General features: G+C 38.2%; 1 protein-coding gene and 1 long non-coding RNA gene across 4 annotated transcripts in view; one reads left to right on the plus strand and one right to left on the minus strand.

Moving 5' to 3' along the window:
* The window catches only part of LOC139184882 (uncharacterized), a 105,010-nt gene extending 95,650 nt beyond the window's left edge, over positions 1-9,360 (plus strand). Inside the window, exons 2-3 of one of the 2 annotated variants that reach the window (XR_011568376.1) lie at positions 1,955-2,055; positions 9,208-9,360. This is a non-coding gene — a long non-coding RNA (uncharacterized lncRNA). Of the gene's footprint in view, positions 1-1,954; positions 2,056-4,131; positions 4,200-9,207 lie in introns of those variants that run through there. The other variant, XR_011568377.1, reaches the window with a different exon arrangement.
* Positions 4,512-16,001, minus strand: part of LCA5 (lebercilin LCA5) — a 58,684-nt gene continuing 47,194 nt past the window's right edge. For both annotated transcript variants that reach the window (XM_070795770.1, XM_070795771.1), the window contains exons 4-8: positions 10,878-11,015; positions 9,874-9,970; positions 8,923-9,065; positions 6,595-6,727; positions 4,512-6,225 (exon numbers count right to left, since the gene is read on the minus strand). In XM_070795770.1, the coding sequence (XP_070651871.1) occupies positions 5,405-6,225; positions 6,595-6,727; positions 8,923-9,065; positions 9,874-9,970; positions 10,878-11,015 (1,332 nt within the window). In that variant the 3' untranslated portion in view covers positions 4,512-5,404. The remainder of the gene's footprint in view (positions 6,226-6,594; positions 6,728-8,922; positions 9,066-9,873; positions 9,971-10,877; positions 11,016-16,001) is intronic.

The raw sequence follows: 16,001 nt of genomic DNA on the forward strand, positions 1-16,001 counted from the left end.
ATTGATTAGTTTTCCTTCAGGGAGTGTTGGAGGATGTTTAGAAGGTTTTTCTGGAAGCTTGGGGGTTACAGGCTGTGACAGAGGAGTGACCCAATCTTTTTGGCACTGGTTGTTTAAAGGCATTTCGCTTTCCTAGTTCAAATCTTTGGATAGAAGACTAGTTTGAACTAGAAGACTAGGTCAAATCTTCTGATACACTATCCACAGAGAGCTGACAGACCATATCTGGTTACAGCCATAAAAAAGTGGATTATTTCTAGTCTAGGTGGCAGGCAGTGAGATGGACAAAGGTGAGTCCATATCCTGAAGCTGCTCACTGTGACCCCAAGTCCTACGTGCTGGATTCAAAGCTGCCAAATCCTGCAGGCAGCCCTGTCGGTCTGTATAGCAACATTCCCCCACCCTCACCGCCTCTTGTGACCTTAGACCAACAGTTCTCAAACTTGAACTGCATTGAAATTCCCTAGACGGACTCACCCCTGGGAATTTCTGGTTTCAGAGGTCTGGAGAGGAGCCCAAGAACTTGCATTTCTAACAAGTTCTCATGGGATACTGCGACAGCTCCGTGGGGTGTGTGTCAGGGGGTGAGACACTTTGAGAACTACTGCCTCAAGTATAAAGCAAATGTCTATTTAAATGATGCCGAGTCTGTTCTTCAGGAGGAAAACTGTGGTTATTGTACAGGGAAATGCCATACTTTCCTGCTTGGGACAAAGGACTGTGTATTTATTACACAGTTTGACTTCAGAGTTATAGGCAGCATTGATTCTGAACCCTGGTGATAATGTTTGAGGTGATAACATGAACAGATTTTCTTCTCTACTGAAAATATTTTAGGTAAAGAATAGCTTTGTGCTGATTACTTCAAGGAGCTCCTCTGTAAGTGCTTAGGGAGAGTAAATATTACAGATATCATTGAAACTAGAAGCAAATATTGAAGCTAAATTTAAGATTTAGAGGGGGAAGTTCTTAGAGAAGAAAAAGACTCCAATACACATTTGCTCCCAGATATACCCAGAAGTTTTCAGTATCCATGATTGCCTAGGTAGGTAACTCTTGGGTTCTTTCCATCAGGATAAAAAAAAAAATCTGAAATCTATGATGTCCTGTTTTATATAGATTGGGTGAAAAGTATACCTAGCCAGGATCAATATCACAGATCACGTGGGACAGGAATTCTGAAATCTGATACTCAGGCCAGTTAGAGAGGCAAGGCAGCTGCATTTGGCCAGGCTATTCAGGGCGACCCTTGCTCCGTGGCAAGGAGGCTTCACCCTGCATTTCAATGCCGTCTTCAGACCACAGTGTGGGCTCCTGATTCCCATCTATTCCTCCTCCATGGAAACGGTTGGTGAAGCAAAACTATGTATGTAAAACTGCTCCTCCCAAGGGCTGCTGATTCCCAGAAGCAGCAAAGTGCCTTCTGCCAAAGACCGTAACCTCCATGTGGGTCTGTAAAGACAAGAGCCACTTCCAAGATGGCAGATCACAGGGTAAAACAGCACGTTTTACTTTCTTCGGTTCCACATTAACAAGTGTCTCTTGTTAAAGAGAAGTTTGGGGTGTTGAGACAGAAGTAAAATACTGATGAGGTGGTGCTGTCCCTCAGCTGACATGCTGCAGTTTTTCTTGAGAATACATTGTCTCATTCATCCTCACAATACCCTTGTAAGATATGATCTGCCCTGTTTTGCATCTGAGGATCCTTAAGAAAAATTATTTGACCAAAGTTGTAAGTAGTTTAAGTTACAAACTCCCAACCCCAAAGCCTATGTTCTTTCTCTGCTACCCTGGCCACTTACTTCTAATTTTTGTTCTATTCTGGATTGAGATGGAATATCTTTGTTTTCTATGGATGTAGATTTCACAAATATAGTATTTGTATGAGAAAATATGTATCTGGATGGCTAAGCCTTTTCTATAAACTCTAAAGCATAGTTTAAATGTCTTGCAGACTCATCTATTGCTGAAACTGCTCACCTTCAACAACAAAATGAACTTCATAGCAAGATCTTATCCCCAAAATGGCTTATTCCTAGGAATAAGGCTTGTTGAGTAAGTAACTAGTACTAGTCCACTAAGAACCTTCCAATATTTTTCTCTGTTAAAGTGTTAGTTACTTAGTTGTGTCCAACTCTTTGCGACCCTGTGGACTGTAGCCTACCAGGCTCCTCTGTCCATGGAATTTTCTTGATATTCCCTTCTTCAGGGGATCTTCCCAACCCAGGGATCAAACCTGAGTCTCCCGCATTGCAGGCAGATTCTTTACCATGTGAGCCACCAGGCAATAGCCATTAATTTTTAACAAATTGGGCAATGCGGTAAATATGGTTTTTTGTGTCCAAAGTGTCATCAGAGAAAAATGCCTTCCCCATTCCACAGCAATACTGATCATTCCATGAAGAGATGTAGTAGGGTGTCTACCTCTCCCCCGCCACCAGCCCTACAGGCGAGCACGTTACATCAACTAGCCAAGCAGACCTTTGCCAAAACTACAGAAAAGATTTTCTGAGGCAGGTGCGAGCTGAAGGGATGCTGTGGCTTGAGGCTACTAATTCCCATACTACTAGCAAACGTAGAATTAAAACTGGAAATACCAGCAAGGCTGAGAGGTGGACAGAGTAAGCACTCCTCTTTTAACCTCCAGAGTAAACTACATTTTCTTGAGCCTTCCAGATTCAAGTCAAAATAATCTCCTGGTTCATAAATTTAGGTATCTGTCTTTTACTACTTAAAAAGTACTAATGCAAAACTCTTCCTAAAATATTCTATTTCTCTGGACGCAAACTGAGACTGGTGAATGCAGTCTATTACCTGTGTGTGATAGATTTAGCACATATTGCAATCTGTTAGTCTCAACGATAAAAGGAGAGCAATAAGTATCTTCTTTAGAAAAAAACTTTGTGAGGATTCAATGAAATAGAGCATGTACATTAAAAATGCCAACCGCCACATGTAGAATTCAACAATACCACATCATTCCCCCTTTCCTCCATTACCTTTCCAAAATATCAACAACTTGAGCATTAGATAGTTCTAAGTGTTTTTCATGCATCAACTCATTTAATGTATGCAAGTACCATGAGCTAGAGACTACAATTAGCCCATCTTATAGAGGCGAAGGGCAGTATCCAGGGACACACACGTTGAGGGAGCTCTGGGACACACATTGTAACGTCCTGGGTTTTTTGGATTTCATTGTTTTATGAAGCTAACTCTCCTCCTTTTGTCACTAAACCTGTCTTCAGGAAACCTTTCCAAAATTTAGCTATTCTACGCATTTGTAGATTAGGAAAGCAGCTCATCAATCACGTTGCATGGTCAGTGCTGAATACAGTAAGGGATGTGCGAAGTGCAGGCCTAAGAGGTTTAGCAGCTCTTTTTGCTTATATTGTACTCAAAGTATTGTGTCATCTATCATGTACACATCTCTGCTCTATTTTTTCCAATTATTCCCTCAAGGAAACTCTATAAATAGCTGGGACGACAGTTGGTGTTTACTGTTTGTCAGGTACCAGGCCCCCTGCCAAAGCTTCACCCAAGTATTTACTCCTCATAGCACGTCTGACTCTTTGTGGCCCCATGGACTGTAGCCCACCAGGCTCCTCTGTCCATAGGATTCTCCAGGAAAGAATACTGGAGTGGGTTGCCACTTTCTACTCAAGGGCATCTTCCCAACCCAAGGATTGAATCCCTATCTCTTGCATCAGCAGGCGGATTCTTTACCACTAGCACCGCCTGGGAAGCCCAAGCAGTATTATAAAAGACCAGAGAGTGCTAAGGAACCCAAGGCCACCTAGGGAGTGGACAAAGGGCAGGGGTGGCCTTGCTCCATGTCCACACCGAGGGTGGGGCAGGGTCTGACTCTTCCTGGCACCTAACGCTGAGCAGGGCACCCTCAGGAGGCACTCAAACAGTTAATGAATGAATACATGCCATGCTCTTCACAAAAGTAAAAAAGCACTTTCAAGTGATATAAAAGGGGACTTTAATGTGAAAGGGGCACTTATTGTGCGGAAAGAAAAAAAGCTTTAAGAGCAGATCCTTTCTTGACAATTTATGGTAACTTCTTTAATCCTAGAAAGTCCACACTGTCACAGTAATACAAATTTCCCGTCCCCTTTTCACCAGGCAGACTTGCGGGCTCTACCCAAGTAACACCCAGCCCAGGACAGAAGTGAGGTATGTCTGAAAATGAGGTGGAGAGGAGCATCAGAACAACAGTGAGTCAGCCATGAAATGGATTTATGATTCAGTTTAATCCTCCTTACCTTTGAATATTATGAGCAATATATGCCATTATGATAGCTATTTAGGGTGAAATGATTAATTAAAACTATCTGATAAGACTAAGCATACTGTCTAACCTGATTTAAGGCAAATTCATCTACTTCAACTAAAAATACTGAACAGGAAAATTAAAAAGGTGAATAAGGAAATAAAAACCCTTTAGGTCTTATTTCCACTATATATTTCCTAAGTGACCTAAGGAAAGTATCATTCAAACAGAGTCACAGTGTATTTTAAATTTTTATTCGTAAGAGTTTGGAGTACAAATAAATTTAACTTGACATTTAGAAAAAAATGTATCCATTAAGGTTTGTTCATAAAGAAAAACCTGTTCTGTACATTTTAATCTCCAATTTTAATGCTTAACTCCATAATGCTTCTAAGTCTATAACTTTAGATTTAATTTTAACAATTCTGCCGTATTACATCTGGTTAAAAAGACTGGAAAACATCAAGTAGAAAAAAATGACTTGAATTTAAAACTTTACTAAAGGACTTTTGAAAGAAAAAAGCCTTTAATAAAAAAACAGCCTAAAAATTAGAATACTTTTGGCTGAAAAATTAGCAGCTATGAAAAAAATTAACATTAGATAATATCAAGGACTGCATTACAAAAATATTGTGGTTTACATATATTAGAATGATTTACAACATAGTAAATGCTTATTTATATCAATCCAAAAATCTCTTTATAAAAAAATTTGATATAGTTTAGCACTTTTGAGAAATTCAGTTCCTAGTAAGTAACAGGAACACAATTTAGAAGATGTAGGTCTCTAATTATATACTAAAAATTATTCCTTAATAAGGACTTAATATATTTTTATTAATGTATTATATTTTTTATTAATGTATTAAAAAGTCCTTATTAAGGAATAATTTTTAGTATATAAATACAGTGAAAAGTAGCTCATACCACACCATGTAGCTAGTTTGCCAATAAGGAAGGAGGCTCTTTTGAATGAAACCAAAAATAGAGATGTATCTTACTTTCTTTGTGCAAATAGAGATGTATCTCACTTCCTTTTTGCAAATAGGTTTTACCTCTTGAATTAGCTAAATACTGTATTAAAATATCTTAATAATTACAATTGGAAAAAAACATTCTAGTCAATTATCTCAGCACTACTTCTTCAATTTCATCTTCTACAGAATCAACTACTTTTACCGCTGGCTTACTGTTTGCACGTCTTAATCGGTGTCTACTTGGATTAAAACTTCTTTCTTCGCTGAGCAAAGAGTCATCATCATCTCTATTTTCCCTACCCCAGCTGCTTTTATCTCCAGGGAGAAAATCTAGAGGGTCACCGTCTTTAGTGGCAGCCAGAGAATTTGGGTCACTGTTTTTAGAGGAAAGGCTGCTGCTGCCACTGGTACCAAACAGCAGTTCCATCAGGTTGGCTTTTCTTTCTTGTCTGGAAATTGAATCTGTACCGTCTTTACTAAATTTCTCTGTATTATTTCCTGAGAAACCCAAAAGGTCACTTTTTTGGCTAACTGGATTTGACCTTGCTGGTGTTTTTGCAAATGAAGGCACATAGCTACCAAACACAAGCTCAACTGGAGAGGCTGCGCTTCGAGTATGGCCTGGATTCTGACCATCTCCTTTGGTCGTTGAAAGATTGAGGTCTTGCAAATGATGCCCGTTAAATAATCTCTCTGAGGATCCGGAGGACATGTGTGTTCTGGGGTTTCTCTCTGGGGAACGCAGTTTTCGTTTTAAGTCGGGAAGTGGTGGCAGCGAAGGATATTTTACATTCTGAGAGTCTTGTTCTCTGTTGATTTCATTCAGTTTAGCAGGTAGCATTTCTTTCTTTAGCCTCTCTCCTTCCAGTTTATCAATTTTCTGAACTTGGTACATTTCCACTGGCTTTCCTTCTCTCTCCAACAAAGATTTCTTTTCCTTTGGCTTTTTAGCAAGTTCTTTTTCCCAACCTGTAAGAAATCAAATTTTTAAAATGGGATTTTATAGTAGTCAGTATTTTCAAATAAGAAAACAACTCTCATCTTAATTTACAAACCAGTTTCAGCTAATTTGTGTATGATCAGTACACTATAAATTTCATTTTTATACTTGATATTCTGGGTTTAAAAAACATACTTAAAGACTTAAAGTCTTCATTCTTTTTCTTTCCTTCAAAACTTCATTCAGATGTTTGTGACTCTTGATAAGAATCCCCCCACCACTGTCTCAACCTTTCCTTGTTCTGTATAACCAGTTCACTGTTCAGCTGGAAGATATTAGGGGATATTAACCCTTTCTTTCCCAAGGGATGTTGACTCATCATTTGCTTAAACTCTTACCATTTTCCAGCTTCTCAACATTCTGTTTCACAACACGGAGTCCTTGACCTTTAGCAAATTTGTCTTCTCTTTCCACAGTTGGGTTTAGAATCCCAACTTCTCCAAGATTATCTCTCTCTTGAGATTCCATATCCTATTATGTGTTTAAAAAAAAAAAAAGCAAGTTCACATGCCAGAAAAGGGGGAAAAGTAAGTATCATAAATTTATCTCCCATTAAGCATATTCCAACTAAGTTAGAAATTAAAGCAAATTTTCCATTTCTAAAGCAGCAAGCCACAAGTTACCACCTTTGAAAGATTTTCACAAGCACACAAAATTCTTAAATTTTTAAAGAGGCATTTGGAAGACATATCAGAACCAATATCCTACATAAAATTCTAAAGTACCCTTACTTCATACATTTCACAACAAAATCTGATGAATTCAGTTAACAAGAAAAGGCTATTAAAGGCCCAAGTGACGCACTCAATCTTTCAAGTTTATACTATGCCCAAGGCCTCCAATTAGTAAATCTCATAACATTTAAAATCAGTAAAAAATGTAAACTTAAAATGTATTGTTTCTTATGGTCCCTTTCATATGTGTGTGTGATTTTTCTTAATGAAAGTAGAATATATAATTAGTGGACATGCAGAAGAAAGAACTGTCCCCTAGTATCCACTTCCTCCTTCTTCCTTTTAGTTACAGAATCCCTTGAGTTTCAGCAGAGCATAGAGCTCCCTAACTGGAGGTCTCATTTGCTAGCCTTCCCCTGAAGCTAGACAGGAACAGTGGAAAGTGAGTGGAAATATGTATGCAACTTCTGACCACATTTATTTAAACAAAAACTGCTTGCCCTGCACTTCCTCATTCCTCCTTCTCCCAGGTATGGTAAGCCAATTCCAACCACACAGATGAGGGTACATTCTTTATGACTGAAAAACAGGCAAAGAATGGCCACCATGGAACAAAGGTGTCCACCCATCCTGGACTATCCCCTGGCCTTCAGTTTATTACAAGAGAAAGTGTCTTGATTCTTGCTTGCACCACTGTATTCTAGGTCTCTTTCCAATAGTAACAGCTCCCATCTGCTGGGACCCCTTAAAGTTACAGGATAAGCTTCCTGATTAGTTACTACCACAGACCTGAAGGGTAACCCACCCTTGTTTTGTAGATTAGGAAACTGATGTTCCAAGAAGTCATACAAGTCACTAAAATGTGAGAATCATAATTTAACTAAAAAGCAGTGCTAATTCCAAGGCCACATCCTCTCTTTCACCACACCAGATTGCTGCTGCTTGTGCTGACTCTTAAAAAAGAGCAACTTTTTTTTTTTTTTTACCTTTCTAAAATTAAGAATTACTTTGGTATTCTACGCTTTACCTTTAAAAATAAATTAACATAATCTAGTCTCAATGAGATGGGCTTTCCAGGTGGCGCTAGTTGTAAAGAACCCAACTGCCAATGCAGGAGACATGAGAGATGCGAGTTTGATTGCTGGGTTGGGGGGATGCCCCCGGAGGAGTGCCTGGCAACCCACTCCAATATTCCTGCTTGGAGAATCCCATGACAGAGGAGCCTAGTGGGCTACAGTCCATGGGGTCACTAAGCTGAACACGCTGACTTAGCACACACACACACAGTTTCAATGATATTCAAATGTAGAAAGAAAGAGATACAATAACTTATATTGTAAAACAAAATGAAATAAAGGAAAAAACTAGAGTACACACAGGAACCAATTTAGTCCATCCTTTCTATTTTATACCACAGGAGATCTCAACTGTAAACACCAAAGACAAAACGCTATTAGAGAAAAGGACCTTTCAGTACTCAATGAATCCTTTTTAATGAAGATCCAACACAGAGCTCCTGAATGCCACTCTAATTTGAATGATATGAAGTCAGATTCTACTGCACTTACTTGGTTCAACATTCATCTAACCTATAAAAGTCTCTTATGCAGGAGGCCAAAAAAATAGTCAAATTCTAACAAATCATTTGAAAGCTACTATAGTTTGCTATTAAACACAAAAGCAAGAAGGATTTTTAGAGACTAACTGGTAAGAGACATAAAAAGGTTAAGACACTTAAAAACTTTTCTTCTTCCTCCAGTCCAGAAAGTATAACCTTTCTGAAGCACCTGAAAGATAGTGTTAACTGATAGTCAATCCAAAGGAGTTTAATAAAAAGCACATAATGTTATCTTTTTCCTTATAATAGGCTATTTGCATATTTATACAGCTATAGCACTCACTTCATTCTTGAGATTTGTAAATGCTTGATATTGTGTATTTAGGAATACTCCACACCTGGAGTTTAGTACCTAATCATATTGCTAAACTCACCAAAGAAAGACGTTCAGGTTCTTCCCTTTTGTTTTCATAACACATAACTGTCTGTGGTGTTATGGGATATTCCTCCAGCTTGAAGTCTTCATTAGTTTGTACTCCTTTTGTACACTGGTTTGTAAAATCACTCTGGCATGCAGCTACCATGAAAATTATAAAAGAATTTTTCTAATTGTACAGTGCTAAGATATATGGAATTCAACTGGTATATGTTCATGCTCTACATGAGATAATACATGTTTCTTAGGTCCATGACTACTCACTATTACTATTTATTTCTAGGATTTGCTGGCAATTTTGTGACTTAATCCCATGGACGGAGGGGCCTGGTGGGCTGCAGTCCGTGGGGTTGTGAAGAGTCGGACATGACTGAGCGACTTCACTTTCACTTTGTGACTTGAAGACAGTTCTGAGGAATAAATTCTATTAAACTTTTTGGAAGTTTATGTTTTTAACTTTTTGGAATTCAGAGAAGAAGGAAATTTACACTTTTGTTTTTTAAAAAAAGTATGGATATGCATAAAAGCACCAAAGTATTTATGAGTGAAATGAATGACAGATGGGATTTCCTCTAAGGTAGAAAAAAGTAGACAAACTAGATGAAATAAAATTAGTAAAATGTATAACTATTAAAAGGTAGGTAATCCATAAATAAAGGTTCATTATACTATAATCTCCAATTTAGGGTATGCTTATATTTTTTCATAAAAGATAAAAAAATAACTTGTATTAAAAACATTTTTAATTATGTAAAAAATAACTTTAATGACCTCAAGGGAAAAAGCTGAGAAAGTGAAAGATTTCTGAAAAGTACCTATAAGGGAATTTAAATTTATTTCAATAAAGTTCTTTCCCCTCAGCTTCCTTCTACTTAAAAATTAATTTATTAATTTATTTTATTAATAATAAAAACTGCAATATGTCTTTCAACAATAACAACTACTATACCATTTATTGTTGATGTAAATTCTTTTTCTTTCTTTGGAGAAATCTTTGGCAGACGATTAGAATATCTGTTTTTTATGTCCAGTTCTCTCTCCTTTTCCTAAAAACAAACCCAATATAATTAAGAATGTATAGAGTTTCACTTTAAAATAAAAATCCTCATCTTGTCCACTGGTATTTTCCTCATCAAATTGGAATACACTTAAGTCCAGCTTCCCTTTGCAACTACCAACTATAGAAAGGAATGCTGTTAGGGCATTTAGGTTAGGGAGACCAATGATTCTCCATTAAAAATCCAATACACACTAGCAGTCAAGAAAATCAGAATAAGGCAAAAGTCTTTTTCTACCCACTCCTATTGTCTTCAACTGACTTCCAGGCCTAGCCTCAGAGACAAAGAATTTAATTAGCATCTCTCAAATTTGAGTTCCAAATTAAAGATGAGTTAAAAATTAGACCTTTTTTTAAAAAACACAAGTGTTTTTCACCATTTTGCAGCTAAGACTTTCTCTCTCTGAAAATTTGATTATCAAAATGAAAATTCTATGAAAGATAATGCATAAATGCTTTAAGTTGCACAATATATCAACCCATCAGTGACCTCTGGGTAGAATTAAGAACATCTATTTCAACAAAATTAAATAATTTGAATGTTTCCTCTAAAAACTATGAAAAGAATGGGCATTATTTGAAACAACTTTAAAAATAATCAATCATGGGGTTATATGAGGAAAAACATTGGATTATTCAACCATGCAACACAGAAAGACTCTAGACCCATAATTTTCCTTCCAGGATTCTATAACTTTTTTCAGTTGTTGCATTTCTATCTACATTAGTGAATCTAATGTCTCATTTTTAGTTACAGTGATTATATTAATAAATATTTTCTTTATAAGTGTCAAAATCAAAGTTCCAAATATAAATGATAACAATGTTAAAATATGGAGTTTTCATCTAATATATATCATAGGGAGAAACGATGCAATTTAAAATAAAATGCTTACCTTTAATTTGTCTTTCAGTCCTTGTAGCTCTTTTTGAAGAAGTTTATTTTCATCACGAGCCTCACATGCCCTTTTCCTTTCGGCAAGCAACTGTCGCTGGTAACTGTTAGTACTTAGCTCAAGGTTTCTTGATAGATCCTATGATATGTATATAAATACATAGAAAAAAGTACTTAAAAAATGATTCAACAGTAAAATACTGCACACAGTGTCAAAATGACATTTTTTGTGGTACCAAACAAGACACACAAATTAGACTGGGCTTCGTGTTCATAAATATACAATGAAATGGAACACAGATTTATCAACAATTTAGTAAGATATTTAGCCTATTATTTCACTTACTGTTTTTCACAATGATTTATATATAAATGCTGCATGAAGAGTACATGGACAGTCATTTAAATTGGGAGCAAAAGACAGCTAAAAGATGTGATGAGAAACACTGGCTTTGGGAATCATTGTTTAGCAAACAGAAACTGAGACAGCTGTGTAAAATTACACAGCACTATTCAAGGTGCAGAGAGCATCATCCCAGTTTTTACTTATTTCAGCTCAAAAGACATACAAGATCAAAGTGAAAGGATGGAATATGGTATTTTAAGCAAACAGAAACCAGAAGAAAGTGGCATAATTTTACTTGTATCAGATAAAATAAACCTCAAGCCAAAAAAGGTAACAAAAACAAAGGTCAATGATAAAGCAGTCAATACATTAAGAAGACATAACAATCGTAACATACACATTCTCAACACCCAAACACTGAAACATATTAAGCAAATACTGATAGATCTTAAGGAAGAAATCAGCAACAATACTATAACAGTAGGAAACTTCAATACCACACTATCAGCAATGGAAAGACTGTCCAAACAGAAAATCAACAAGGAAATGTTGGAACCACACTTTAGAACAAATGAAATAACAGATATATACAGAACACTACATCCAACAGTAGCAGAATACTTATTCTTCTCGAGTACACATGAAACATTCTCCAAGATTGATCATACTGATCACAAAACAAATCTTAGCAAATTTAAGAAGAATGAAATCATACCAACTATCTTTTCTGATGACTTATGCTTGTATGCTTGTGCTAAGTCATTTCACTCATGTCTGACTCTTTGCGACCCTATGGACTGTAGCCCACCAGGCTCCTCTGTTCTTGGGATTCTCCAGGCAAGAATACTGGAGTGGGTTGCCAGGCCCTCCTCAGGGGATCTTCCCGACCCAAGGACTGAACTCTTGTCTCTTATGTCTTCTGCACTGACAGGCAGGTTCTTTACCACTAGTGCTATCAATCAACAAGAACAAAGTGAAAAGATTTATAAATGTGGAAATAAAAGAACACATGTCTATACAACCACTAGGTCAAAAAAGAAATCAAAAGGGAAATTTAAAAAATTATCTTAAAACCAACAAAAATGGAAATATTTTATACACACAACAAATCTTGTGTTATGCAGTGAAAACTCAGAGTTTAGAGTATTAATGCATATATTTAGAAATTAGAAATATCTCAAATAAGCAACCTAACTCAGATAACCATTATATCTACTACTGTGGGCAGGAATCCCTTAGAAGAAATGGAGTAGCCATCATGGTCAACAAGAGAGTCCGAAATGCAGTACTTGGATGCAATCTCAAAAACGACAGAATGATCTCTGTTCGTTTCCAAGGCAAACCATTCAGTATCACGTGATCCAAGCCTATGCCCCAACCAGTAACGCTGAAGAAGCTGAAGTTGAATGGTTCTATGAAGACCTACAAGACCTTTTAGAACTAACACCCAAAAAAGATGTCCTTTTCATTATAGGGGACTGGAATGCGAAAGTAGGAAGTCAAGAAACAACTGCAGTAACAGGCAAATTTGGCCTTGGAATACGGAAAGGAGTAGGGCAAAGACTAATATAGAGTTTTGTCAAGAAAATGTACTGGTCATAAAAAACACCCTCTTCCAACAACACAAGAGAAGACTATACACATGGACATCACCAGATGGTCAACACCGAAATCAGATTGATTATATTCTTTGCAGCCAAAAATGGAGAAGCTCTGTACAGTCAGCAAAAACAAGACCAGGAGCTGACTGTGGCTCAGACCATGAACTCCTTATTGCCAAATTCAGACTTAAATTGAAGAAAGTAGGGAAAACCACTAGACCATTCAGGTATGACCTAAATCAATTTCCTTATGATTATACAGTGGAAATGAGAAATAGATTTAAGGGACTAGATCTGATAGATAGAGTGCCTGATGAACTATGGAATGAGTGTTGGGGGCCAGAGTGAGGTACTCTGCCCATGGCAAAGGTCATGAGGAAGGAGGCTCGACATACGCAAAGGCGGGATCGAGCCTCAGGAGTCCCCCTGGAAATCCTCAAGCGTCTACCCCCATAACCAGAGCCTGCCTACTTTACTACTTTGTGCTCTTACCTACACCTCTGACTTTACGGGGGGCTGTCCCCCACCACCTCTTTCGGAGAAGGAGTTAACCTAGAGCTCCAGTCAATAAAAACTCTTGGGTGTGACAAGAGTGTTTTAACCTACAAACTCCTCTGAAGGTTCTCTGGCCTGCCTGACAGGCTTGTCCGGCCACATGTGATCGCTCACAGCCTCCCAACCGTGAGAGGCACAAGATGCTTTAAACCCTCTAAAAACAGGTTCTTTAGAGAAGTTAGAAAACTATAAGTATAATGGGCTGATTAGAAATTGTATTGGTGAAGGGTTTTTCATTTGTTGAGCCAATGTTTGTTGCTAAGTCTCCATATCCCCTGCCCTTACACACATTAATGAATATATAGAATTAACCTTTGATATTTATCACATTAGACCTTAGGCTAAGTAAATTCTTTCCTTAACTAAAACCCACTACACCCTCACCCTGTAGGAATGTAACTTTACTTGGGTGGCATCTGTTTTGAGAATAATCAGCCCTGGAGAAATAAGTGTTCTGATTGACTGACCGCTGTCACAAGGAGAGGGTCGTAAATTGTCAGCAGGCCCCCCTGGCCAGAAGATGATGTAACACCCCTAAGACCTCTGTATACATTTGTGTGAAGCACCTGACTTTAATAAAAGTCAGGACTGCTGTCCCCATGTGACTTTTGTATAACATCTCAGTGTATAAAAACAGACTCTGGAAAATAAAGAATTGGGATCAGTTTCTCGAAATACTGGTCTCCCCATGTCTCTCTCTCCCTCTGGCTGAGTCTCCATCTGGAGCGCGGAACCCACCATGCTTACTAATTTTGCCTGGGCTTCTAAGATCCGACCGGGGAGGCCTCAGTGTCTCCTCTCCTTCGGGAGAACAGAAGGACGCCTGCGGCCTACGTAAGTGGTGCAAGCTTCTTGTCTTGAAGTTTTATTGGTCCCCCGCGTAAACCAAGCTACTCAGCCTCTTTTCTCCACTGAATTTTCCTACTGAGCTATCCTCATTCTATTACTCTTTACATCTCTAATTAATATCTAATTGAAGCTATCGTATCCTGACCCTCGCCGACGCCGTCTCTCCTTCGAGTACCCTGGATCAGCCGGGGCTGGTCCCCGGCAAATGAGGTTCGTGACATTGTACAGGAGACGGGGATCAAGACCATCCCCATGGAAAAGAAATGCAAAAAAGCAAAATGGCTGTCTGGGGAGGCCTTACAAATAGCTGTGAACAGAAGAGAAGCAAAAAGCAAAGGAGAAAAGGCTTTAAAGATATAAGCATCTGAATGCAGAGTTCCAAAGAATAGCAAGGAGAGCTAAGAAAGCCTTCCTCAGTGATCAGTGCAAAGAAATAGAGGAAAACAACAGAATGGGAAAGACTAGAGATCTCTTCAAGAAAATTAGAGATACCAAGGGAACATTTCATGCAAAGATGGGCTTGATAAATGATATGGTATGGACCTAACAGAAGCAGAAAATATTAAGAAGTGGCAAGAATACACAGAACTGTATCAAAAAGATCTTCATGATCAAGATAATCATGATGGTGTGATCACTCACCTAAAGCCAGACATCCTGGAATGTGAAGTCAAGTGGGCCTTAGAAAGCATCACTACGATCAAAGCTCATGGAGGTGATGGAATTCCAGTTGAGCTATTTCAAATCCTGAAAGATGATGCTGTGAAAGTGCTGCACTCAATATGCCAGCAAATTTGGAAAACTCAGCAGTGGCCACAGGACTGGAAAAGGTCCGTTTTCATTCCAATCCCAAAGAAAGGCAATGCCAAAGAATGCTCAAACTACCGCACAATTGCACTCATCTCACACGCTAGTAAAATAATGCTCAAAATTCTCCAAGCCAGGCTTCAGCAATACGTGAACCGTGAACTTCCAGATGTTCAAGCAGGTTTTAGAAAAGGCAGAGGAACCAGAGATTAAATTGCCAACATCTGCTGGAACAGCAAAAAAGCAAGAGAGTTCCAGAAAAACATCTATTTCTGCTTTACTGACTACGCCAAAGCCTTTGACTGTGTGGATCACAATAAACTGTGGAAAATTCTAAAAGAGATGGGAATACCAGACCACCTGACCTGCCTCTTGAGAAACCTACATGTAGGTCAGGAAGCAACATGAACTGGACTTGGAACAACAGACTGGTTCCAAATAGGAAAAGGAGTACGTCAAGGCTGTATATTGTCACCCTGCTTATTTAACTTATATGCAGAGTACATCATGAGAAACGCTGGGCTGGAAGAAGCACAAGCTGGAATCAAGATTGCAGGGAGAAATATCAATAACCTCAGATATGCAGATGACACCACCCTTATGGCAGAAAGTGAAGAGGAACTCAAAAGCCTCTTGATGAAAGTGAAAGAGGAGAGTGAAAAAGTTGGCTTAAAGCTCAACATTCAGAAAACGAAGATCATGGCATCTGGTCCCATCACTTGATGGGAAATAGATGGGGAAACAGTGTCAGACTTTATTTTTGGGGGCTCCAAAATCACTGCAGATGGTGACTGCAGCCATGAAATTAAAAGACCCTTACTCCTTGGAAGGAAAGTTATGTCCAACCTAGATAGCATATTCAAAAGCAGAGACATTACTTTGCCAACAAAGCTCTGTCTACTCAAGGCTATGGTTTTTCCTGTGGTCATGTATGGATGTGAGAGTTGGACTGTGAAGAAAGCTGAAC

This window comes from Bos indicus, chromosome 9 (assembly GCF_029378745.1).
Source record: "Bos indicus isolate NIAB-ARS_2022 breed Sahiwal x Tharparkar chromosome 9, NIAB-ARS_B.indTharparkar_mat_pri_1.0, whole genome shotgun sequence".
Lineage (NCBI taxonomy): Eukaryota > Metazoa > Chordata > Mammalia > Artiodactyla > Bovidae > Bos > Bos indicus.